The sequence below is a fragment of the Carya illinoinensis genome, chromosome 1 (assembly GCF_018687715.1).
Source record: "Carya illinoinensis cultivar Pawnee chromosome 1, C.illinoinensisPawnee_v1, whole genome shotgun sequence".
In the NCBI taxonomy this organism is placed as follows: domain Eukaryota; kingdom Viridiplantae; phylum Streptophyta; class Magnoliopsida; order Fagales; family Juglandaceae; genus Carya; species Carya illinoinensis.
The window spans coordinates 42136706-42164611 of NC_056752.1; the positions used below are offsets into that span (position 1 = coordinate 42136706).

The 27906-nt window shown below is 34.9% G+C and overlaps 1 protein-coding gene across 2 annotated transcripts; it reads right to left on the reverse strand.

Annotated features, from left to right (window-relative positions):
* Window positions 1-285: 285 nt before the first annotated feature.
* LOC122275028 (ARM REPEAT PROTEIN INTERACTING WITH ABF2-like) lies at window positions 286-15143 on the reverse strand. Of its 2 annotated transcripts, XM_043083951.1 has the most exons (20): window positions 15020-15143; window positions 14633-14917; window positions 14307-14464; window positions 9713-9885; window positions 9507-9627; window positions 9351-9425; window positions 9130-9224; window positions 8904-8979; window positions 8429-8536; window positions 5410-5538; window positions 5237-5305; window positions 4975-5034; window positions 4640-4763; window positions 4368-4507; window positions 2576-2639; window positions 2366-2445; window positions 2068-2132; window positions 1868-1985; window positions 1656-1780; window positions 286-838 (listed from the first exon to the last, which is right to left on the reverse strand). In XM_043083951.1, exons 2-20 carry the CDS (start codon window positions 14871-14873, stop codon window positions 745-747), a joined length of 2115 nt encoding a protein of 704 aa, XP_042939885.1. In that variant the 5' UTR covers window positions 14874-14917; window positions 15020-15143; the 3' UTR covers window positions 286-744. The 2 variants fall into 2 exon arrangements, with proteins under 2 accessions (XP_042939885.1, XP_042939876.1); XM_043083942.1 differs by lacking the exon at window positions 15020-15143 and having other exon boundaries at window positions 14633-14985.
* Window positions 15144-27906: the final 12763 nt, after the last annotated feature.

The window sequence follows — 27906 nt, forward strand, 5'->3', positions numbered from 1 at the left end:
GAACAAGACACTAATAGTGTAAAATTAGAATACAAGTAAGAAGAAAAACATGATCGGTTGGTCGGCAATGTAAAAAGACTTAAACATCTGTCGACAAAACAGAAATTAAAGTAAACAGACCATAATTTTGAAATAAAGTTAAGTGTAAAATTGGAAATGAAAATATTAGACGAAAATACTGTTCATCTAACATTCTCATTTATATAGATAGTAGATATATATACTTACATCGTATATTCCCCGCATCCAATTATCAATATATATATATTCCACGCATCCAATCAATGAATCAACAAGTAACTTCGCCGGCCTGGCTTTAATAGATAACTTTCTCGAAACAATATTATGGATATTTACAGAAGAAATCAATGACGATACTATAGCCATACACTTCAAAGAGGACTCTAGCAGCCTATTATTATTGCAGAAGAGATGCATCTTTCAGGGAATGCCAAATTCCCTACACTGAGAGACAACATGTTTTAAGTCCAATCACCATCACAGACTCGGTCGGTGCATAAAAATAAGGAACAACAATGTTCATGAACGTAGCTGTCTCAGCAATATCTAAGCCTATGGCGTTACAGAAGAAACTTAGCGTGCTCACAAGCAACAGGATCTGGCCTCAGAAAGTTTACGAGCTACAATCAACCAATTAGGAACTTCTACTGGCTCAACAGCAACAACTACCATTTCTGTACATCGTATTTGGTTAGAGATCATCAAGAATAGAAGGGCTGCAATCTACAGCCGCAGGTTATGTGCATTAGGCTTAGTAAGTGCTTTAGCAAAGTAATCACGAATCTCTGGTATAATACGCTGAATCAGATGAGAGTGCCTGCAAGTTCCAGCACACTGACAATTTGAGCAGACTACAAACAAATTTGAGTCTAAAGCTTAAGATTATGATGAATTTGAATTTTGTATAGAGAGAATTAGTTCAAAAAACAACAATGGCTTTCCAGACGAAAGTTGAAGATCCCAAGTTCTGTGATCTTGAAGGTGTTAAGGCTCATGGATCTCCAACAACATCCAGAATTTATCACTATTTATTTTTTGATACGTGCTGCAATTGGTTTATCACTATTTATTGCAATTTATGACAATGTCTCTTGGTCCCATTTATACCAAATACGAAAACGAGCCCTCTTACCATCAAGTAAACAGTATTAGGGTTAGAAACTTAGAAGTTATAACAGTAGTTGTATCCACAATTTTTGCCACGAGTGTCCATCTCATTCCTAACTCTAAAATTTCCTCCTGTCTCTCTTTTACTTCTAATTAATCAAATAAAAAACCTAATCTCATAGGATTTCCCCTTCCATTCGGCGTGCTTCACCAATTCCCTTGTCAGCTGTGTTACAGCAAAGTTTCAACGAATATAACTCAACATATAAGATCTCAACTGACGTCACATGAGCTATATAACATCACAAGCAATAATGCAGCTAGGACTATTTGCACATGCAAGTATGGACAAAGAAAAGTAGTATTACAAACCCCATAAAAGTTGGGATAATTCCCAAAATTATTCAGCTTTTCCCCTGGTGATTTTACTAGAAAAAGAAGCAAACATTATAACTTTTCATTTATTTTAAATTGCCAGTGGAAGATTTAAGAAAGCAGGAAAAAGAAAGGTTGAAAGGAGCAGATACCCTGGCCTTGCACTCAGTTTATCGAATTGCTCCAAGATAAACAGGATGCATGTGTGCCTCAAGGACATCGCATGGAATGCTTCTGAGAGCTCATACATGTTTGACACATTATCCAATGATATATCCTGGGGTATATAATAAATGTGAATAAGACGCCCACTAATTCAAAAAGGCATCAGTGGAATGTGTGTGAACCAACATCCATTGCTCACCTGTGCTATTGTATACTCACAAAGTCGCTTAAGGCCCTCCAAGAGATACTGATCAGCAGCTCTGAGGAGATCTTGTGCAATATCCAATGTAACTTCTACAGATCCAGTGTATATGAATCTGAAGAAAATGGACAACCAGTAAATTAAAAAACCTCCACCAAATACAATTTTCTCGAAAAAGGAAACTACACAATTCAAACCTCATCATCAACTGGAAAACTTCCCATCTAATATTTGGAATCTCAATGTCCCTCGCATCCTTTTCCTGTAATGTGCGAAAAGGAAGATATTAAAATATGTACAAAGAACATACATCCACACAAATTTGAAAACTGAATTCACACTAAGGAATAAAAGCTGAAAGAGCACGGAAACCTGAATCATCCCAGGCTTAAAATAAATAGCTTGTGAAGCAAAAGGAGCTCAGCTTGCGCATAAGCAGAAACTCCCAGCAAGTAAAAGGGAGGGGGGCATTTATTATCAATCACAGATACTCACCCGGTAACCACCATCAAACATTGCACGGAATGCATCTGAAGAAGCAAGTAGGCAGATTCTGTGAGCATAGAACCGTCTACCTGCGAGTAAAAACACATATTCAGGTCGTACAAGCTAAAAGGAATTTTATTTTTATCATTACAGTCACATTATTACATGTAGCGCAGCTTAAAGTAGGCAAACATGTACAGAAATAAACAACTTTCAAACCTTCAACTAGAAATGTAACGTCAGACAATGTCGGATTGTCTACATACTGCTCCCCTAAATAGACCTGCAGGAAGGATTTATGTGTCATCATAGGTAATTCAAACCAAATGCAAACTTCAAAGAAAAACTACAAGAAGAACTACCAAAAGTATGCCATGGCATACACAAAAGTTGTAGGTTTCATGCTCTGCATTCATGCAAGAGGCACCAATGCTCCAAGGGAGAAGCATTTTTTGTTTATCAGTAAATAAGATTTTATGAATAGTAAGAATAGGCAAAAGCCTCCTTAGAGGTCAACATGGAATCCCCTAGAAAGCACTATATGCCTAAAAAGCACTACATGTCCTTAAGAGATTAACATGGAATCCCCGCATAAATAACAGCAGCAGAAAACTAAATACCAAACTATCAACACCCTTCTGTAAGTTTTCAGCCCACAAATAAACAGTAAGCTTATAGGTCTGTAAAACCAGTTCCATGAGTGCTTTTCCATAGCAATTTGGTAGCTTCATTTGCTTGGATGGTGGAACTAGGGAAAATACTTTCTTCTTTTTTCTTTATTCTTTTTTTTTTTTTTTTGGTAATATGTGACTCAATTTTATTAAGTGCGCAGAGGTACACAATCCAAGGCTCCAAGCACACAAGGTATATACAAGAAAAAGCACCCGATTAGAGTGGGGCAGTGTTTTTCAGCACCATGGATTTAGGCTCCGTATACATGTGCTATAAAGTTTCTAGCCTTAAGAAGAAAGCACCCAATTGAGGAAAATACTTACACCTGAAAATACAAAATATAGTGAAGCAACAGATTATAGTGATAACTTGATAGTATATATGTAAGAGGAATGGGGAAACAATGGATCGTTCATCACTACATTGTGAAGTAGCTAAGACTTCATGGAAAGTTGTTTTGTATTTGTTTCAGGTTGGATTGGGTCACGCCCCATTGGGTGTAGGATCATAAAAAAACTTTGGGGATTTGATCCCAATTTTCCTAATGTGGTGCATCTGGAGGGAAGAGGAATGATCAAATCTTCGAGGATCATAGGAGATCAGTGGAGTTAAAAGAATTTCTTTTTTTGAACGCTTTATCATTTGATGGCTGCAAATTAATGTTCTTTTAGTTTTAGTTTCCAGGATTTTCTTGAACGCTTTATCGAGAAAACTTTTTATGTTTTCTCGATAGATGTCTCTTTTTATACTTAGCACTTGGGTAGCTCCTTTTTTATCAATAAAATAATTTCACTCAATTTTATTTTTTTTACAAGTGTACTCACAAAAAATATTATGATGCCAAAAGGGGGTCGTCACAGTAATAATGTACCAAAAAGCATCATTAAGAGAGATGGGGTCACTGGTTTAGTTAGGAATCGGTGACTGAAACAATCGCAATGATTGCATTAACAATAGGTATAATAAGCAAGCCTCCTACTTAAAAAAATAATAAGAAAGCATCCCAAGTTAAAGCTTTGTTGAGTTGGGTCAAGATGATAAGCAAACATCCTCGCTCTCCACCAGTTAAAACCCCTAAATTTAAGGGGATATATCTATTTGCCCAAACATGACACCAAACTGAAGCCATCTAATTTTTTTATTTTTTTTTTAAGTAAAAATATTATATATATCAAAAGGAGGAAGCCGTCTAAATTTATATTGACAAACTGTTCTCTTGAAATATTAGCCTCTTATTATGCCCATTAACGTGGACAAGATTTATTGTAAGATAAAAATACGAAAAAAATAAGCTTAAGATAAAAATCACAAAAAAATAAGCTTAAGAAGGGAGACCTACCTGTGGTGTCGGAGATGGGGGAGCTGCATCCACAGGAGAAAGAGCCATCGCTTTGTTGGCCAACTTGAATAAAGCCACTGCACCATCAAGTTGCTGCTTAAGGCTAGAAGACCCAAGAAGCCCAAGAAGCAACTCCAACCCTGCAGGAAGCAAGAAAGTGAGCATAATCAGTAACTTTGAAACAGCATGAACATAATTACTAAAAGAAGTTTCCGTGCAAGGAAAAAAAAAGATCGAAATAGACAAAGGAGATTACTGAGTATATGACATACCATTTTTATCAATAAATATGGTCCTCTGATCATCTAGGGAACAAAGATGAGCAAGAGCCAAAGCGACTCGTCTTTGGACAGCCTTCTCCGCTACACGCATTAGATATAAAAGGTGGTTCAAAACCTGCATGGAGAAAACTAAGGGCTTAAAACCTTTTTTTTTTTTTTATAAGTAACTAAGGGCTTAAAACCTTAAACACAATAATCATAGATATTTATGAATACTTAAGAAAAAACAGCAATTATCATGCCGTTCTACACAACCTCCTCCCAAAATATAATAACAACATGAAAATAAAAAAAATACATGACATGAAATATAAGAAGACACAAACCCGTCCATGAATCTTCTCCTCTAATCTTTTCAATGTCTTGGCTACACAATCTTTTGTTGCCTGTAGGTACCAATTTCAACTTATACAGTTAAGTTATGCCCCAGAAGAAAAGAAAAAAGGAACATCAATGATCTCGATTTGCAATCATCAACAAGCAAACATGTTATGTTCTTGTGTGCAATATGGCACCAGTAGCATAAGGCACTTACAGGAAACCTGATCAAGACAGCTAACATTGTAACTTAATAGATAGGCAACATACTTGGACTATAAACTCTCCATCCTGCAGCTTCTGAACACCTCCCACCCTAATAAAATCTGATACATTATCCTATAGACAAAAATGAATAAACACAACATTTTAAAATGGCGTATAACAACATGTTCAAGGTTCTGAGCCATTAAAATTATAAGGATTCATAAATTCTACTCCACCTCATTATCTGCAAGGCCATAAAGAGCAAATGCAGCATTATGCTGCAAAGACCCATTTTTGGAATCAAGAAGCTTCAGTAATGGCACCAAACCACCATTGTGAGCAATACCGGCTTGGTTGTGCATGTCCTGAAAGTAAATATTCTTTTCAAGCCAAAAAGCTCGATGCCCATCAAAGCTTGCAAACAGGAAATTTTACGTGGTGCAATTTTCTTAAAAAACTTTCTTATGGTTATCATATACAAAGAATTGCTAAGCGTGCATAGCTAATTAAGTAACCAGGCATTTTAATTATATAAAAAAATTAACTAGGCATTTTGCCATTATAATACAACTAATTTTTTATAAGTATTATAATACAACTAGTTAAGGTACTTCCGAACATATGAGTGAACAAAATTTGCATGTTTTTCATCAACACGGGTTCTTTTGGTACCCCCCACCTCTTGATGCATATTCCCTATGAAATATTACAGAAAATAAATATATGGCACCATTTTTTTATTTTTTTAGTAGGGTTTTACCCAATAGGCACCATAAACAGAACCATATGGTTTCTTGTTAGGCTGATTTATTTTAAAAACCATAGAAAGAATTTTTTTTCTTTTTTTGATAATTAATAAGAGTTTTATTACCATAAATAGGCATAGCCCAAATACACAAGAAGTATACAAGAGGAAATACCTACATATAGCAACTAAAAAGATAGGAAAAACTAGAAAAACTCCCAACACATCATCACCATTCATTACAATAGCTTTAGCCCAAAGACAGAGTTTTAAAGAAAAATTCCTTATGGGTGGCTTCCCACGGTAAAATACTGACTATAGACAAGTTAAGAAAGCGTGGACTCTACTTAATGGATTGGTGCTTCATGTGCAAACACAACAGTGAATCTGTGGACCACCTTCTTCTTCATTGCGAAATAGTTAAAAGTATTGTGGGATGAAATCCTCTCGAGGCTTGGTATAGCATGGGCTATGCCTAGGAGGTTGATCGATTTATCATCTTATTGGCAAGGGAAAAGGGGCAATCGCCAAATAGCAGCTGTTTGGAAGATGGTATCTTTATGTTTAATGTGGTGCACATGGATCGAAAGAAATGGACACTGTTTTGAGAATAGGGAATGCTCTCCGGATGGTTTAAGGGCATTTTTCTTTCATACTTTATTACTTTGGGCATCTTCTATTGTATGAATGGAACAAGTCTTAATGACTTTTATGCTACCATCTGTAGCACTTGGTTTGTAATTAGGCTCTTTTTTGTAAACTCCCTATGTACTCGGCTTTGCCTATTTACTTGGATCAATAAAATCTCTTTTACCTATCAAAAAAAAAAAATCCCTAGTTTCATCCAATGATCGTTATGTCTTCAAAACATCTCCCGTTCTTTTCTAGCCATAGACACCACATCAAGTACGAATGAATCATTTTCCAAATGGCTGCAAAAGGTTGACTCCGCCCAGCATACCTCCAACAAGCTAGTAAATTCACCACATGCTTTGCATCACCCAAGAAATACCCATCCTTCCAAAAATGGCATTCCACAAACTTTTAGCCACCTCAAAATGGAGGAACAAGTGATTAACTGATCCTTCGTGCAAGGAAAAAAAAAAAAAACCATAGAAAAAATTTCAAAACACTATAGCCTAAGAAATGAAATACTTCTTTTTAGTTGGCAGCGGGTATCCGAGAACAGCGTCCCGACTAATCCTGGGGTACACAGGCCCTTGATAACGAGTTTTCTACAAGTACACATCGGGTAATTCAAGAGAGAAGTCCCCCAGTCCGATGGCCCCTAGAGATTATTTGCACCCAAAAGGATTCAAACCTTAGACCTTGGAGGAAGCATACCATCAAGACCATGGCCTTTACCACTTGAACCAACCCCTAGGGGTTAGAAATGAAATACTTAAGCGTAGTTGCAACCATGATTCAAAAATTAACAGGTTAACAAACTTTTTTCTAAATAGGTGTTTCTCTTGTCTACGTCGTGTACTTGGGCTATGTTTTGCAATTTTTACTAAATTCTTCGGCTGGCTAACATGCAGAGGTTTTCAATGGGGTGAAAACACTAAAAGTAGAAAGCAATAGGAGGCATTAGCATGCGAATATGTAACTGTAGGAATAGAAAGCATAAATAACTTCCTCAGCTCACCTATCAAAAAAAATAAAATAAAATAACTTCCTCAGCTCAAGTATAGAACCTTCTAACTCGATGATATACATGATAGCTCATTGACTATAGTAGTGCAAATATACAAATCTTGTAGGAAAAAAAAAAAAAAACATTTATGCAGTCATGGAAGTTGATTTGCTGTAACTTCACAACTTCGTAGGAACCAAGATCTAATTTCAGCTCAGTGCAACATCAATTTGGGAATTATATAGTTTTAAAGGTCAACTCTTAAGGAGTTTAGGGTCTAGTGGATTCGAATTTTGAGTTTTCATTTCATGAATTATTGCTAGATTTATAATGACAGGCAGATCTTTCATTCGCTACTGAATAGTGTGTATAAGTGTATTTGAGTAATTGAGTTGAGCCTGGAACTTTCCAGAAGTTTCGAGTGTGTTGGGTTTATTTTCTTTTAGTCCCAGTTAGTCTTTATTTAAATTTTATAGGTCTTCAGTTCACTAGTCAAATTAAGAATCCCAATACGGCTAGTAAAGGAAAGAGAATTCTAACATGTACATCCTCAACGTACTCCACAAATAAAGACTTCAATAATAGAATATTGAGTCGTGAATATTTAGGCAAGACTGTCTAGTGGGGTCTTGTCTCTCACTTCACTGGATGCTAATATTTATGGGTACTTTTAACAGCCCTGAACCACCACAGATTTTCTCTTTTCTTCTTTTACAACCCAAAATCAGATCACTTCACCTACACCCTTGGAACCTAAATGCCTCTTAATCAAACAATTTTTTTTTTATTGGTAAAAGATAATAAAGAAGCAATATGTTGCTGCCCAATCATGGATTGTGTTTGGTAAAATGTACACGCATAGATTAATGATGACCTGTGCCAACCTCCCTAGTGCAAAAGCTGACATTTCCCTTAGCTGTACATCAGGAGACTGTAGCATCTCAATCAAAGGTTGGACAGCACCCCTCTGTACAATATGAACCTGCAGAATTCTCACTTTTTTAATAAAAGAGAAGATAAAAAACCTCAAGGTGCATATTAATAAATAATAATAATTGCATTATCCGAGAATATTTTGCAGAATAAGAATAATGATAAGCCAAAATTAATTAAAAACAAAGAGGGCAGAGAGAAGGGAGCAAAAAACTTCGGCCTTATAAAACAACCAGCTCAACCTGAAATAAATCATCAGCCAGCAATTAAGTTTAATTTCCTCTGCTTCTTGGCAACTAAACAAATAGGAAGCTTTTTTTTTTTTTTTTTAATCTCTAAGCATGAAAAATAAAGCAAAAGGAAAATATATATCTGTATTTATTTTATAATTAGCAAAAGGAATATATATAATCCACCTTGCAATCAGAATCCGTTGCAGCAAATTGTCCAAGTAATAAAGCCGCCTCCCTTTGACTCTCAGAACAGCAGGAACTGTTTTACAGGGTTAAAACCTTCAGAAGTTGCAAAGCAAAATGTGCTTTTTTCCCTTTTCTAACAGTATAAGTTGTGGGGCTCACATCCAAACAAATGAAAAAAAAAAAAACTATACAATAAATACAACAATCCAAGGTTAGGACACACCTAAGTAGTCCAATAACAGGTTGCAATGCTCCAGCAAGAAGAACTTCTTTCTTTATGTTTGGGGATGAGTGCACCAGATTTCCGATCACACCAACCTGGGACCCATGAAAAACGATCTCATGATGTAGATAATATGAAGTGTAAGTGCAAACAGCAAATTTCAACACTACTGCAAATTTCCAAAAGTTTATACTAAAAATATAATTCTCTTAAGATCTTACCGCTTCATAATGTATAGCAGTATCTTCAGATCTAAGCATTAGAATGAGGGTAGGAAGTGCATTGCATTCAACTATCTGCAAAGTCATAACGCTATATGGTTTAGTGATGTTCAAACTTATAAAACCCAGTTCTTCAACAAAAGAAAGGCCCAGTACCTGATTCTTATTTTCGTCATTTTTAAATGCCAGGGTTCTAAGTGCTCCCGCAGCAGCTCTTTGCACCTTGGTATCGGTGAACTCAAGCAATTCAACAAGAGGTGGAATACCACCTTCCCTCCTGTATAATATCCACTTCAGATGGTAATTAAAAAAAAAAAAAAAGCTGAATCCCAAGCATTAAGTAGCACAAAAAACCAGCAAACCTGACACGTGTTTTAATGCTGCTATTCTCATGAGCCAGGTTGGTGATGGCATCAGCAGATCTACGAATAACACTATTCACAGCACGAGAGATAGAACCACCCTTGTGCCTCCTTAACAGATCCACTAGATGTGACAATGCACCAGAATCAACTATGAGTTGTTGATGCTCTGGCTGTTAACAAATAAGAGAAAACAAGCATATGTTCAGCAAATACATGATTAGAAACTACTATCATTACGATTTGTCCTGCCTAATAACATTTTTGTTCAATAAGATATGTCCTGCCCAATAACATTTTGGCAATTATTGGCCGCCCCACTAATCTGACACAGTCCAGTACGAAACTAGCAGGCTAGGGTCAGTGTGTCTAACGTATTCAATTAATGGGTTGGATTATGGTCAACACATATGCAACATGAACTCGATTTCAAAGAACCCAAACATGACATCAACACATATGGCTGTAAATTTTTGTCACAACTTATAATACCCTACACGGAGAATTTGAGAGTGGTGAGTAGAATCGCCCATTGCCCAAGAGAGGGTTCTTGCAGTTTATAATGATTTCAAAGAAATCCAATCCATATGTAAGCTTGACTAGTTATTGTGGAGTATGAGCCTAAATATGACTTTAGCTTTTTTTCTTAAGCCATTACACAACCTGCTAACCCAACATGAACCTATGAAATCAGTGAATTAGGGTTGATGGATCAGACTCATTTAATGAAATAGAATAGGTAGGGTTGACGCATATATGACCCAAACCCAACTTGACATAATCCGAACTTGACACGGCAACATAAATCACCGACCTCACACATACCCTATCAAACACTATTAAAAAAAGTAACACGTATTGTCAGAAACGAAGTGTATGTTTTTACATTTTTACAGAAATATTCATTAATGCTTTATGCATCATTTTTTTTTTATAAGTAAAAAGGAAATATATTAGATCAAGAAAAGGGGCAAGGCCCGAGTACACAAGGGGTATACAGAGAGCCTAGCTACAAGCTAAGAGCTGCGAAGAGCAGCGTAAAGTTCATTAAAAGAAGTGTCATTCAGTACAATAGAAGAAGCCCATAATACTAAGGTGTGGTAAAAGAAATCCCTAAACCCTTCCAGAGAACGCTCCTTATCTTCAAAAAAGCAACTATTTCTTCCAAATATCTGCAATCTGCCCCTCACCCCAGATTCCTCTCCAACATGCCAAAAGTTCAATCACCATTCTAGGCATTACCCATGCCATGCCTCTCCAACATGGTTTATGCATCATGAAAGTTAAACTAAACAAAACCCAGTGTTACAAGCCAAAAAAAATTTTAAAAAAGAGAGAGAGAGAGAGCCTGAATGATTACCATGCTTTCTTCACCATGACTTTGGAGCATTGGGGCTCCAACCAAGTTTATATGTTGCACAATTACAATCAAATGTACTATGAAGAGAAAATTTTTGTTTTTTCTTTTCCTTTCAAAATAGAGGCAAAGAATCACAAACGAAGATATCTAAGGAAATAGTTTGCGGAAAAAAAACTGGGGTTATTTAATTATTAATTAATTAATAGATAGGTAAAAAGAAATCTTGAGTTATTTATAACAAACATTATACATGATATAGCTAGACCACTTTTATTTAAGAATAAGCTTTGTCATATAATAAAATTGCAAGGTGAAGGGTCTCGTCTCACAAAGTGGCACAGAAAGGATCATCGGGGGGTGGAGCACCTACAAGCAATGTTTTCTTCGATGGAATGACAACACCTATGCCGGAGGTGAAGGAACCTCTAATGGTGACAGCAACAATATAGCTATTGAGGAGGTTCAAGATTTGAATGCAGGATACTGTGAGGAGGAAATTATGGGTTTATCGTTGGTGCCTTGTGAGAAGGAATGTCTAGAGTCAAGAGAGCAGTTGGGAACTGTATCTGGGAATAATGTTGTTCCCCTAGTTTCTCTTCCTCCGACAAACAACATAGCAGGTTCACCATCATATTGTGTTCTGCATAAGGTTAACAAGATTCAACATATTGTGGGGCTTTCGTATGGAGGATGTGAAAACCAATATAAAGCACTACTCACTGCGATAGAAGCAGGCCACTTGCTTGAAACCAAATCAAATTTTAAGAAAAGCAGGGAGTTAAAGCGTCTTTCTTGGGCAATCAAATACGACGCTAAAGGAGGTAGCTCAAGTCAAGGGAAAACGAAAGGGAGGGAATTATGAAGACGTCTTCGTAGAGGGAGTTTCGGATGGAATATTAGTCTTACGGGGGGTTGGGGTTGGGGTTGGGGAGGTGTTATATTCCAATTTGGTCTTGATGTATTTTGGATAGATTTCTAATTTTCTTTTTTTTTTTTTTATAAGTAATATTAAATTTAATTAATGTAAAGAAGGCGTAAGCCAGGTACACTGGGAGTATACATGTGAATACACTGCTTTAAGAGTTAGAAAAAGTTACAAGGAAATCATGGAAGCTGAGACCATTGAACTCTAAAGCCATGGTCCACAAAAACAAAGTCTTCCATAAAAAGCCCCTAAATTCTTCTATAGATCTTTCCTAGTCCTCAAAAAGCATGTTATTTCGTTCACTCCAGATGCACCATAAGATACAGATGGGGGCCATTTTCCATAGTGCTGCAATCTGTGTTATCCCTGAGATCCCTCTCCAACTTGCCAATAATTCAACTACCCTTCCCAGCATTGTCCATGCTAACCCCATCCTGCTAAAGAAATGATTCCAACTGTCCCTAGCAAAATCACAATGTAGGAGAAGATGATCTATTGTTTCCCCACTCTTTTTTGCACATACAGCACCAATCCATCATTATAAGACCGCGTCTTCTTAAATTATCAATGGTTAGGATCTTCTCGAGGGCTGCTATCCAAACAAAGAATGCCGCCTTAGGAGGTGCTTTATTCCTCCATATGCTCTTCCACAGAAAGTTAGGCCAAGGTGGGCCTGCAATAGTCTCATAATAAGAACCTACCGAGAATTTCCTTTTCCGAGATGGACACCAAACCAACTTATCTTCAGTTAAAACATTAGGGGAGATGTTATGAAGTAGGTTAAAAAACTCCACCAGCATACTCACTTCCCAATCATGAGCCTCCCTAGTGAGATTTATGTTCCACGCTTGGGCATCATGTGTAGTACCCCACAAGTCTGCCACCTTCGCATCTTTTTCCCTTGCAATGCTGAAAATAGCAGGGTAAGCCGCCTTAAGAGCTATATCACCCACCCATACATCATTCCAAAAGCTGATTCTCTGGCCATTCCCCATACCTAGCCTGGTGTTGCTAGAGAATACCCCCCAACCTTTTCTTATATGCTTCCATAACCCCACACCATGTGCCCCCCTTCCCTCATTAGAGTACCAACCTCCCCTTGCACTCCCATACTTTGCATCAATCACCCCTTTCCATAGTGCTTCCGTCTCGTAATTATACCGCCACAACTATTTCCCAAGTAAGGCCTGATTAAAAAGCCTCACATTATGGACCCCCAAACCACCCACACGCAAAGGTGTGCACACCTTATTCTATCCAACTAAATGAAATTTAAACTCGTCTCCTATGCCACTCCACAAGAAGTCACATTGTAATTTTTCAATCTTGGAGGCAATGCTAGCTGGAAGGGGGAAGATTTCTAATTTTCATGGGCTTTTTGGGTCATTTGGGGCTAGCTAGTATGGGCTAAGTGTTTTCTTGTATACGTCTAGTGTACTTCATTACTTCTATTAATATATATAATATTTTTACTTATAAAAAAAAATTGTATGGACTCATGAACTTTTTTTTTTTGGGTCAATATGGACTCATGAATCTAAAAATGATTTAAATATGTAAATAATCCATTCAATTAAATAACTATAATCTTGAATGAATGTGCTAATGAAAGCTGTGGCAACCAAACGTAACAGCTTGGGATCATTTCTACATCTCAAGGAACATCACAAGGAATGAGAATAAAAATAAATTGATGCCCATTGATTTTAAGAAAAACATGCAACATTCAAGATGTATTGCATACCAATACTAACAATAAATTAAACGTAAAGATAAATTGCCATTGAATGGCCCAAGATAACCTAATTTATTTTTTGACTGTTACAGATCCTTGCAACTCTTAAAACTCTCATTTCACGAAATTCTATGTATGCCACACTTAAAACTCTCATTTCATGAAATTCTATGTATGCCACAATATAATTTCTTACGATCCTAAAAGAGCATTCACACATAAGTGTTGCAGATGCCATATATAAAAGACAGTACATGCAACAACTGCTACAAGAGTATGAAGTATGAAGACTCGACTGATTCATTTACCGCAATTCAAATCCTACAACCATTCATGATACTCTTCATCTGTCTAGCGCCAACGAAACTTTAAACATCATAACTAATATTTCCAGCTTTCACAAACCTTGCGGAAAAATATAGATCGCAAGCAATTAACAACGACTTCAATTGGCATCGAATTGGCAGAATTTTTTAAAAAAAATAAAGATCAAGATCTCACATAATAAAACATGCACGAAGCTAGGAAACTCGAAAACAGAGGATTCAAGTAAAGTCAAACAAAAACAAGTTACCTTCACAGCAAGAAGGCCTAGTGCAAAAGCGCTTCCCTTCTCGACCTCGTGCTCATAAGGCTTTGGACTCCGGTCACCTTCACTCGAAGGCGGCGCTTGAAGATGCTCAACCAAAGCCGGAACCGCCCCTCCTTCAACAATCACGTTCACAACTTCCTCTGCGCCCAAATAAAAATCAAGATTAAAAAAAATTATAAAAAAATAATAATAAATAAGTGATAGAAACGCAAACGGAATTCTTCGTAGAAGAGAAACGTCTAGAAACTTCAAGAGATTAGAGGATATGCATATAGGACGAGATCGGAGATGTGGTTTGGGGATACAACCATTCTTCGCGAGCTCGGCGAGGATATGAGTGGCGCGCTTGGCCGCAGCGCGATCAGATTCCTTCCAAGAGAAGGTTGAATTAAGGATATCAACCTGAGCACCAACCTCGGAGAGTAGGGCTTTCCTGGCGTCCCCCGATGGCACGGAGATCTCTCGCTCTTCCTCGATTTGCTCCTCGAGTTTCCGCTTTTGACCCTTCCTCTCCGGGAGGCTCTGATCTTGGCGCCTCTGATGCTCCATGAACAACAAGAAGAGGAAATGGTCTCGGGGAGAGAGACTACCTCCTGATCCAAAGTAAAGATTTGAATAGTAACCCAAAAAAAACCAGATAGGGAGGGGGGGTGGGGGAGAGAGAGAGAGAAAGGAGGAGGGTATATTAGGAATACCAAAGAGAAGAACGCGACCTTCTTCTTCTTAATTTTTTTCTTCTCCCTTCCTTTTTCTTTTCACTTTATTTTTCTCTATTTTATCTGTTTTTGTGGCGAAATGTGTGTCGGGTTTAAACCGGCCGCATTATTTCCCTTTCGCTTTTCCGGGACTTGTATACGGTGTGTCGTGTGTATGTAGACTGGCCTGAGGCTTTTTCAACGGAACGTGCTGAAAGGGTATAATCCTATGTGTGAGTGGGATTGCTGGGCCCACGAGAACGTTGGGTCCACTTCGTTGCACGTTTGGTTTGGATTTAGGGAGTATTGGTCTGTCTTCGTGGCCTGCCAATATCGAATCATATGAATCATATGATCTTGTAATAGCATCGTGCCCGCAAGTAGGGAATGAAACGAATATAAAATTTTAAAATGTGATTTACACCAATGAATTCGTTTGCATTCCTTTTAAAGTTACGATTTAATCTACTAATTATGTGGGACAATAAAATTAAATAAGATAATCCTTTGTTTGAAATACATTTATCTCTTTTAATTAGATGGTATAAGTAATATCACATCGAAAATGTGTTAAGAAATTGATTGAGATAGTGTAAAAAAACTCAGTTCCGTCTAGTTATTTGTGTGTGATATCAAAATAAATATGACATGATATTCATATCATATCATAACATGTCACGTATTTAAAATTATTTAAAAGAGATCTAACGAGGATAATGTATGGATGTGGAGGGAAATAATTGATCTTAGAAATTTCAGTATTGAGATGACTTGTGGACAAAACTTAATCAAGTAAAACCAACCAACGGACTCGTGCACGTGACGATACAAGGATGTGGGTATTAGTGTTACATGAATGCTGATTATATGTGGTTCCTTCGAGGTGGTCACATGGTGTAATTGTCAGGTACACAAAATTCCGATTGGGGAGAGGCCTAGGCCGGGCCGGCCCCACCTTATTTTGGACAACCTAAAATTAATGTAATACGTGCTGATTTTATCGTTTAGCAATGCTGCTGAAAGTGGATAATCCTATGAACGAAAAAATGTGACCAATATTTTCCTTAAAAAAGGAGGCCAATTTTCAAAGATTTCACTGCATTGGGCTCCCAAGGTAATGTACAACAGATAGGGCCATGAGTGAGGGAGGGAAGGGGTTTTGAAATTGAATCTCGATCTCAGTTATCGCTGGCAACTATATTCGTAGCGGCAACTTGAGATACAATAACGATAGGTGTACGTAGACAACCTAAGATTGTGTCCATTCAAGATGTCAACCTGCGTATCATTAACGAAAGACATAACTACATGCTAATAGTATCAAATCCGAGGCAAGTGGGTTTGCATAGGAGTTGTTTTTCCAAGTGAAAATGTGAGCAAAAAGGTAAGGCCAGAAGGGGTTGGATCAAATATTGGACCACATGTACTATCTCAAAATGAAGGTAATTATGATAAATAATAATAGACTGTACCATTTCATCATAAACTTCAAACTACTTTCCTTCTTTATAAAACAAAGGGAGTTCTCACGTGTACAAATGTCATAATGATAAGTTTTTATGTTATCTAATTTCATTTTATCTTATTTTAATATTTAAAAAAATACTAGATGAGATGAGATAAATTTACACATTTTTTAATCTAAACAAGGCCTAACTCATATTAGCTCAATTCAAATATTTTACTATTATCTATAAATTATTTTAACTCATTATCCAAATCAAATCACTATTATTCAAAAAGGCGAGGTGTCTCGATCACCTCTCTCCTCCTAGAGTTTCATTCGCTTCTATTTCTTATTATGTTATTTATTTTGCATTGGAGTTCTTGTAAGAGATTCCTAGGTTGTTTCCTTTATAACAATATGTAAGTCTCATTTAGTTATACAGATACATAAAAATTAAATAAAATATTTTTAAATATTATTTTTATTTTAAAATTTAAAATATTTATTATATGTTATGTAAAAATTTAAAAAATTATAATAATGGCATTAGGTACATTAGCTACTGTCATATGCCACGTACTCCAAATACTGATCGACTTCCCCTCGGCGGTCGCTCTCCCCACTCCCTAGCCACAATTCTTCTAGTTCTAGCCCAGCTCACTGGCTATCGTCCGCACGCATGACCTCCTCACGTTGCTCACTTTGAAGTTTGACCCGCGTATTTAATATTTATGGTCGGTTTACAATACAATTATTTTAAAATATTTTTGGATATTTTAGATATTTTCTTTTAAAATATCACTAAAATCATATTAAAATTTATATTCAAATAATTTATAATTTTATTATATTACTTTATTTATTTAACTTGTTATCTATCATTTTTTAAAATTTAATAAAACATATTAATTCAAATTATTACTATTCACAAATATAAAGACATATACTAAATAACCAAACCATTTTAGGGCAAGCAATAGTTGCAATAGATTGTTTTGGATTGCAACTGCATCATCATCATCTTCGATGATTCTTATTGACTACATTGAAGGCATAATGAGATGAGGTGGTAAATATTTAAAAATTTTCATAATTTTTTTTCTCAAATAATGCTCAAATATTAAAAAAAAAATTCAAAATTTTAACTGCTTGATCTAATTATTACATAATCATTATAAATTTTATAAATTTTAAAATAAAGCACAAAAATCAATACAATTTTTTCAAACTTCTAAATTGTGACGCCCCCAACTTTCACGTACGGACACGTGGAAATCGAGACGTCAGGATGATGACAACACGGGTCATACATCTTATCGTCAAGTGCTAAGTGTGCGTACATGCAACAAGTGTACAATAAAATTACGCAGCGGATAATAAAAGTCTTATAACTAAGTATCAGAATTTTTGTTTAATACAAACCCGTTTAACCATACATAATAAAATATTACAAGTCTCAAATATAATTTCGAAACCATAATACAAGACATAAAAACTCCAAAATCAAAACTCTGGCAGAGCCGCCTCCTCGGGTTCAGCCTCCTCCTCTTCCTCCTCCTCGACATCTGCATAAAAAATTTACGGTACCATAAGTAATAATCTAAACAAACCACAAGATAAAAATATATCTATGCCATAACAATATGCATGAACATTATGCCATATGCCCATGTCCCAAAAATTCACATTTTTCCACGCACGTCAAAAAATTTCATTTTGGACAAAAACATTTCCTTTAAAGATAACCTCGTCATTATCCAAGATAATGGCCCAAAAACTAAACTATCAGAGCACTGTAGGCAGAAATCGCAGGCGGGATTCTACCACCATCCCTACACGTGCAACGTAGGTGGGAATCACAAGCGGGATTTTACCACCATCCCTACACCGCGTGCACCATAGGCGGGAATCACAGGCGGGACTCTACCACCATCCTTGCTCACCACCATCCCTACACGTGCCTTTGACTCAAACCAATCAATCCAATCGTTCACATATACCAAAAATCATTTCTCGCTTAAAAGCCCAGTTTTCAAGTTCCAACACATGAACATACATGCAATTACACGAAAACTCAATTTTCCTTTTTAAACATGAACATGTATGCACTATGCAATGTAAACATTAAGACACAAAATATCCAATAACTCTCAAGATCAACCAAATATAAATAACTCCATCCTCAAATTCATTCGACCCCCGACTCCTCGGATTCAGTCCGGAATAACCAACCAGTCACAATTTATTGTTAAAGTAAAAATATATTTAAATCTAAAATAGAGTTTGAAAAATACTTACAGCGCTATATGATAATTTTCGAAGGATCAAGGAGCTGCAAACGGCAGAGAAAAAGTAACGTAACAGTGTAAAATACACTGTGGCCGTGGGTTGTAAAATACTTACTTTCGAACGGAGACAAACCAAGACTTGGGATTGATAAGAAATGACCTAGAGGTGTTTATGAAACTAGTAAAATTGAGATTGGGTCGTTTTGGGCGATGGAATGAAAAACGGCAAAACAAAGATGAGCTCGTGAGGAGCTGCTCCGGCAACCAATCGGAATCAGAAATGGGTAGTTTAGGACGGTAAGAGGTAGATGATAATGTGGTGAAGAAATGGTGGCCGGAAGTGGAACGACGGCGGCGAAATGGCCCAAAAACCGTACGGCTTGAAGGAACTCGTGGTAGCTAACGGTGGCTCGGATAGATGTGAAACTTAGTGAGGAGGTGCGCCGGCCGGAGGGAAAGATTTCTGGGTGGGTGGTGTCGACCACGTCGCCGGCGAGTGGTAGTTCTGAGCAATGGAATGAAAAACGGCGAGAGAGAGAGAGAGAGAGAGAGAGAGAGAGAGAGAGAGAGAGAGAGAGAGAGAGAGAGAGAGAGAGAGAGTAGCGCGCAGAAGAAGAACGAAAAGGAATAAGAAAAAGAAAGAAAACAATAAAAGAAAGAAAAAAGAAAAAAGAAAAAAAAAAAGAGAAAAAAAAAAGATGGAGAAAAAAAATAAGGTTCAATCCTCACTTCTAAAATCCAGAAACTGATCCGACGAAAACAATTTTAAAAGCTATAAAATTACTAAAATAATTTAAATACCACATCAAGCTAAAATATAATAAATAATTAGTTAAAACTAACAACTAAATTTTAAATCTAAAAACAAACTAAAATAAATTACACAGTAATTTAAAACTCAAAACGATAATTAATATTAAAAAAGCTCCACAAAACAAATATTATAACTAAATAAATCTAATTAAAATATAATAATTTAAAATAAAAGAACTAATATTTTAATTAAATTAAAATACTCTTTCAGTAAAAATACACTTAAAAATGAGATATCACATAAACAAAAATAATATTTAAATAATTTTTTACTTATAATATTTTTATTCAAATTTTTATCTCATTTTCTAAAATTTAATAAAATATCTTTATTTAAATAATTTCACTACTTTTTACACATAATGTTACTATTATTGATAAAGTTATGAGATATTCAAGGATACAAAATGTAGCCTAGGATTATATGATGTTGACATGTACTCTCTACTATAGTTCACGGTGGAGCAATTAATTTGGACTTTTGGTTCATAACTTCGTATTCTGAAATCTTCACCGGATAATTTAGATAAATTTTTCAAGTATTTTAATTGTTTATTGTATTTGTTGTTCAATATTACCACACTTCATAAAAATTTATTTCTTTTAAATATAATAAAATCATGAAGTGACAGAGTATATTATGAGCAGACATTCTATCAAGTCTGTAAAAAAGGGCATTAAAAAGCCGACTTGATGCTGTAACAAATCAAAACAAAAAGTGAAGAATCCTAGCTCAAGCTATCTCCGGGACACGGTATCTCCTCCAAGTTCTTCTTCCTTCAAAAATAGCAAGTTAGATAGAGTTTTACAATATGAAAGTTTTATATTTAATAAAATTAAAAATAGAGTTTATTATTAAAAAAATAATTATGTAGACTAAAATTTATATATTTTTTAAATAAAATATAAAAATTTGATTATTTTAAAACTGTAAATACCATTTATATTAATTAAATAAAATCTATAATTATTGTTACAAATGGTTTATCAGTTATATTAACTTTAGGATTATTTTCTTGCTTAAAAAACTTACAAGTTCGAGCAAATTGCTCACTTATGTCACAAACAAAACATTATTAAATTTGTGAAGAGGGTCATTGGTTCTTACTCTTTGGGCTTGAAAAACCCTTTTTTTTGTGAGGTCTATTAAATAATTTTTTTGCAACTTCAAACAACAATTTCTTAAATTCTAACTGGTGGGCAAGACATAATTTTCATAAAAGATATTTACCTTTGTCGTGAGAACGTACAAAACATTCAAAAGGCTTAAGTAGAAGAGCAAATTGCACTTCCATCTCTTGAAATAGACTTCTTTAAAACTGAAAGGCTTGTTGAAATCTACATTGCTTTTCGTACATTTTTGGAGTGTAGTTTCATTTGAATCTCCTTAAAATTGTTAGTAAAATACACAATAATATAATAAAAATTACAATAGAATTAACATTTAAATGAAATCAGTTTGGATTGAGGCACCAAAATATCGCTCTCTTTAAGGAGATTCCAAACCTCTGCGGTGTACAAATCTGAAACCGGTGTAGCAGAACTCATCTTGACTTGGCTTCTCTAGGATACAACAGTCAAACTGATCATCGTATAACCCATACCAACTCTACACAAGTAGTTGAACTCAAAACTCCACTAAAAAAACACATCTCTTTTATCTAAAAAATACTCTCAAAATTATCTACACAATTTCTTTTATCTTCTCTATCTCATGTGAAAAAGACACACCAAAGTTGAATACTAGAATCTAACGGAAGTAGGCAATCTGAACAACTAGTAGCCAACTTCCTACTAAGAAAGAACCACACATATCTTATTTTTACTTGAGCATTTTAAAACTTCTCGTACAACTGGTTTGAAAAGCTAAACGTAGAAATTTTTACTAAAGACTCTTGATTGCAAGCCTTTAAAGCTAAAAACATAAACTTAAAAATAAAAATTGATCTCAACCGCTTTCTTTTCTTTATTGCCTTAAAGAATCTTTAGACAAAAAATGAACGGTAAAACAATGGAAATAAAAGAGGTTGAAACAGTTTTCTTCAAGAATCAAAGAAGAAAAAAAAAACTGATGGGAAGTTTAATGACAAGGGAATAGTAATAATGTATACGTTTAATAATAAATATTATTTATTAAAAAAATACCAACAATGTGTTTTCGTCATTGATGAAAAATAAGTAATCCTCTTGGTAATGAGATGCTCTTTACAAGCAATTCATTTTTGAATTTTATTTGAGCTTTGAGTAGAAATGGGCTGAATAGCCTGAATATTTAATGCCATGTATTTTGGGTGTTGACTAACATTGTCATCATGAGAATGCACATTCCCATACCTCCCTCCTGTATTTACCTACCGGATTTTGTTATGAGATAATAGTCTTTCTTCTGATTAAAGAAAGACTGATTCTTTGGAGCTTGGAATGTCAACATGCATAGTTAATATAATCTCTCCAAAACTCATAGAAAATTTTCAATCTAATTTAATGATTTTGAGATATAATCTCTAAAATTCATAGTTGATCTAATGTCAACATGCAAGGTGTAGCAAGTCTTGCAACAAAGGATGATTCAAATATGATATTGGAATCAAAACCTCTTCTTGCTACTGATTCTTTTTTTTTTTCTTGCTACTAATATTGGAATCACAAACCTCTTTACCATTATGATTCTTTAGCTAATAGGATGTCAATGTCAACTTCTTTATCTTCTCTTATTAATCATACTTCGGCGATGCATATGGCCAACCTGCTTCACTTATAACTTCAAATACACTAATAAATCTTGGATGATCATTCTTGGGTGTCCAAAGTACAATAAGCAGGTGGAAAGTTTTTTGGAAAGTTTGTTTATTTTATATACATATGGTTTGTTTGTCTGTTTTACATACTTAATTCTTTTGGTTTCTTTCAGAAATGACCACATTACAACTATTTCAAATGGGCATATAGCAGTGAGAAAATAGAAATAGAACGTATGAAAATAGAAATTCAGAGGTTAAGAAATAAGCAAGAGCTTTGAAGAAGAGAGTAAGAGATTGGGAAGAGGAAGAGTGTGACGCCCCCAAATTCCGTTTGGGATTGGACAGACATTTGAAGCGTCGAGACATGAAACACAAGGTTACCTGCCCCCGTTCATGACATATAAGATGCAATGTTCCTAACATGCATCTAACAATATGCAATATTCGCAGCGGATAAATTTTTTCTTTAGCAATACTATGCACCAAATTGAAAATATCTCAAATGCTTAAAACATACTTCATACATAAAAACCTATTGAACAACTAAGATCACAACACTAGTCCAAAATGGTTATGATCTAAAAAGTACTAGAGATGCAACTCAATCAGACAAGTAGTAATTTACGTTAATTACTATATTAACATTGATGTCGCACTGTCGCTTAGTCAACTGTGTTTAGTTGATCAACTCCTGATTCTCCTTCAGGTTCTGTAACAAGATCTACCATTCGAGAGGAATGGTAGTTGGGACTACCAAAATGAGATTTGATTACAAATCTCAGTAAGTTAACAAAAAAAACTTCCACACAAGCTAATGATGCATGGATGACAGTAAAAGCATAAATGCATAATCAAATTCATAAGTAATTAAAGCATAACTTGGCGTACAATATAGCATAATTGACATAACTTAAATTGAAACATGAACTGAACTTGACTTGACATGAACTTGATCTGAAACTTGACTTAGCATGAACTTGCTCTGAAACTTGAATTAACATGAACATGATATGAAACTTAACTTATCATGAACTTGTTCTGAAACTTGACTTAACATGAACGTGATATGAAACTTGACTTATCATGAACTTGTTCTGAAACTTGACTTATCATGAACTTGTTCTGAAACTTGACTTAACATGAAAAATACATATTCCACAGTTGTTGTGGCCCCATGTATTCTACGTATAAATACATACTCCACAGTTATTGTGGCCCCATGTATTCTACGTGTAAATACATACTCCATAGTTGTTGTGACCCCATGTATTCTACGGAAACTTATTCTTTAACTGTTTAAATACATACTCCACAGTTGTTGTGATCCCATGTATTTTACGTGTCACAATTGCTGTGTCTCACGTAGTGTATGCATCACAATTGCTGTGACCCCATACATAAGTAATCAAGATGAAATGTGACTGGAATACGAAAGGATTGAATCCCTGACGTAACATAACGTGACTTGAACATAAGTTGAAATACATGACCAACTTGAGATAGAAATATTTCGTAACATGACATAACATATAATAGACAACATATTTAACATGACATACTTGCAACAATGAATATTACATGACTTGACATACATATAATAGATGACATACTTAGCATGATGTACTTGTAATGTACAGCAATACATGACAGAATATATTATGTAACAGATAAAAATTGATGAAAGAATAAATTCTGTATAATAGACAATTACGTGATAACTTGGCATGGCATGACATATATGATAACATACATACATACACTGTAGTTCCTTTACTTAGCACACATACACAGTAGACTACTAGTAAGTTAAAAGCTAACTTACCTCGATTTCTGCGTTTCTTATAAAACCTCAAGCGCGATCACGAGGAACTGTAATTAATGATTCTAAAAATTAGCACTAAATCACTAATAACTTGAAATATGGAAAATACTAACTTAAAGAGTAAAATTTCTATTTTACTCTCTACATGTAGGAAAATGACCGTTTTACCCATAACTTAAGGATTTTGCATACTAACTCCAAAAGTCACCAAAATTTACATGCCTCGTGTAAATTTTATCCTCAACTCAAATATCAATTTAGAAAAATTTAAAACTAATCACAAATATTAAAACTCCATAGGGCCGAAATTCTCATATGCTATTTCCATTGATTTTTGTTTCCAACTTGTTTTGATCAACCTTTTGATCTATGACTTATAAATATGTGATCTTCAAACTAAACCATCACATGGTTTAAAAAGATGTCCTAAAACATATATAAGCTTATAATTCAAGATCAAATGGTTAAAAATTAACCAAAACATAAATTTAGCCAAGAACATCCACACTTTGGCTTATTTGAATATCTCTTTGCATAACATTTTATATCTTTGAAACTAATATCAAATATCTTCAAAATAATAATATAACATGTATATAAGATGCTTAGGAGCCTCCAATAAAATTATCAAAGTCATTGGAATAGGTTTAGACCACCAAAAAGTTAAACTTTTTCAAAACAGAAACTGTTTTTCCTCTTCCAGTTTCTAAGTTTCTAAATCTAAGAAAATCTTTCATCAAAACCTTTAATCATGCAAAAATCCTCAACCAATAATCATATACACATGTTAACAATACTCTATAAAAATTTCGGACCCATATCTATCCATTAGCTTGGTCAAAAACTCCAAACTATAACATATTCTCCAGTTTATTTTTCAGAATGACTTTTTTATAGTTTACATAATATTTGACTGACCAAATGATCTTCAAATGGGACAAATAAGATATCCACGTAAACTAGACTAAAAAATGAACAACTTATATGAATGAGACTTTATGATAAAATACTTATAAAAGCTTCAAAATGGGCATGCAAAAGAACTCCTAAAAGCTATCCGAGAGAGAGTGTTTGGTATTCTTTCAATGGAAAGTGTAAATGAATATAATTTCGTGGGAAGGGGTGGCTAGAAATACTTATGGATGAGATATGGAAGAGATGAGGCTGGAGTGAGAGTTAAGTGTAGGACTCTCTTACCCAAAGTGAGAGTTAAGTATATGACTCTCTTACCCGAAGTGAGAGTGGAGTTTAGGACTCTCTTACCTAATAATATCTACAAAAATCAATTCAAGATATTTTTACCCAATAATATCCATGAAATTAGCTTAAAATATTTTTATCCAATAATATCCACAAAATTAGTTTAAGATATTTTTATCCAATAATATCTACAGTTTTGAACAGACGTTTTGTCCGAAAATATGAAAAAATGTTATTACGCCATAAGACCTTAAATAACCCTCCGAATCTAATGGCACAAACCATAATACATTTTGACACTTCTAACTATCTCCAATAATCAAAAATACACTTCTGATACCATAGTAAATAATAACACTAACTATATAGTTAGACAAAAACCTATATGATTAATGGATTCGTGAAAACTTATGGAATCTTCACGAAGTTCCTAAAGTCAATAGAAATTCCACAATTGAATTTCTAGCGGGCTGTTACAAAGAGCCTCATTGATGTAGTTAGACAAAAGCTCCAAAATTGTATAGACTAGATCCATGTATATAGTCATCATAGTAACATTAGTATGTTGTAACCTTGTGTATGTAGCTAAAAACTCTATGTATGATAGAAATTTACATATTAGCCCTATAATGTTGAAGGGGTTTAACCAATTGGATTTTCTTTTTCATTAGTGGTTGCAATTGGTGCTCTAATGCGTCTGTGGTATTTGTGGCTCCAATTATAACCCATCTCTTAAATCATTTTATTTATGGTAGCATTCTATCAATTCTACTTAAGCACTTACCTGATTACATGAATATAGATAAAGCATTCTAGCAATGATTTTTCTTCCTTCATGCAAGTTTTGATGGCATGAATAAGCAAGCTTAAATCAGTATGTTTTGCAAATCAGAACACGATAGAACTTCTTTATACGCCTTTTAGTTTAGATCCTAAATATTCCTACATGAAAATTTAAGTTACTAATGATGAAATTGAGATTCTTACGTAACTTTGCATTCCATGAGCAAATTATATATGAGTACAATAACACTTGAGCAGAGCAGCGCTACAAGCTTCAGCATGACCATATTCTGTACTTGCATAAGAAGTCAAGTTGGCACGTTATATAAGAGTTAAATGCCAGTACTATCATATGGATGAAAGTATTAAAAACTAAATAATGGTGTCTCCACCAAGAATGAGACAAGACGGGGCTTTATATAATTCGACTAAAAAAGTTTGTTTATGGGCTAATAGCTCTATAATGATGGTTGAGGGGAACTGTGTCTGCATTACCAGCCATAGAACATATGAAAAAATTGGTACTAAAAAAATCTATTGATAGGTCTATTATTTGACAAATCCAACACATATTGACAAGTTCTTCATCTGTATCAACCATTACATATTCATAAATAAATGTTATAATTTGAGCACTTATCCAATTACATGAATGTAGATAAAGCTGCTCTTAATAACATTACTAACACATGAAATAGAATTCATTTTTGATAAAGTTTCTCAAGACAAATCTCAAAAGCAAACCAGTACAATGACTTCACACACAACCCCCTCCCCCCCTCTCAACATCAGGCACAAAACTCATCAAAACGGTAAGGTGATGTTAGCTTGGCACGCAAACAAGTGCATCAACATGATGATCACTGCAATAAAGGCCAGGTCATTGGTAAAGGCTCAATGGTTTTCTTCTAGGCAATCTCCAAATGTAACATGCAAACATAATCCATGTAAAAACCCTAAATCAAAAACATAATCTGCAAAGACCTCATAAAACCCCACATAATAAAAGCAACCATAAAACCTTGTAATGGACCCATCAACACCATAGCAAGCACTAGTACCCCTCCAGCCATAGCCCCACATAATCTACCATCCATATTGAATTCCATGGGCACAAATGTATAAAAAAAGTTAACACTACAAAATCAAATAAGCTAACTTAAAATAAGTAACAAAATCGATCCAACATCACTACAATATACCTAAACCAGCTTTTCCCCTAAGATGTCAACAACCATGCCATGATAATGAGCAAACAAACTCAAAGAGGTGAGAATACTCTGCATACCTAAGTTGATGGATTTCTTGATAGATTTGTGGTAGGAGGCGTTGTAGGAGATGCATGCTATTTCCCTTTCCCTTTCTCCATATACATAATATTTACCAATATTTTAGAACAATAACAATTATCTAGAAAAATTGAAGTTACTTAAACCTTTAACTAGAACTACTCGTTAAAGCTAGCGAGTAGCAGAATTTAAAGAGTTCAAAAAATCCAAAAGCATCCAAGATTCAATTGACACACAACCCAAATCATGGAAGAGCTATCCCACCTGCTATTTGGATATGCCTAATTCATATAAGGTTGGATTGGTGACCCATAAGCCTCAGCTCACATAACAAACCCTTCATCGAACTCTATCACCCCCAATTAAGTTATTTACCAGTAAAACACTAGAGGATCTTCAATACTAAAAACCCATTGACCCTTATAGCATCTAGAAACACATTTCAACTTGTGCATCAGAATTGGTTATATATAAAGCGGCAAAATTTAGAAACAAATACCCAGC

Coding starts and splice junctions, on each gene's coding strand:
- LOC122275028 (XM_043083951.1), bottom strand. CDS start 14,873: ATGGAGCATCAGAGGCGCCAAGATCAGAGCCTCCCGGAGAGGAAGGGT. Junction 9,225..9,350: donor CTGCTATACATTATGAAGCG/GTAAGATCTTAA, acceptor CATGGGTCCCAG/GTTGGTGTGATCGGAAATCT. Junction 2,446..2,575: donor CGTTACATTTCTAGTTGAAG/GTTTGAAAGTTG, acceptor TTTTACTCGCAG/GTAGACGGTTCTATGCTCAC.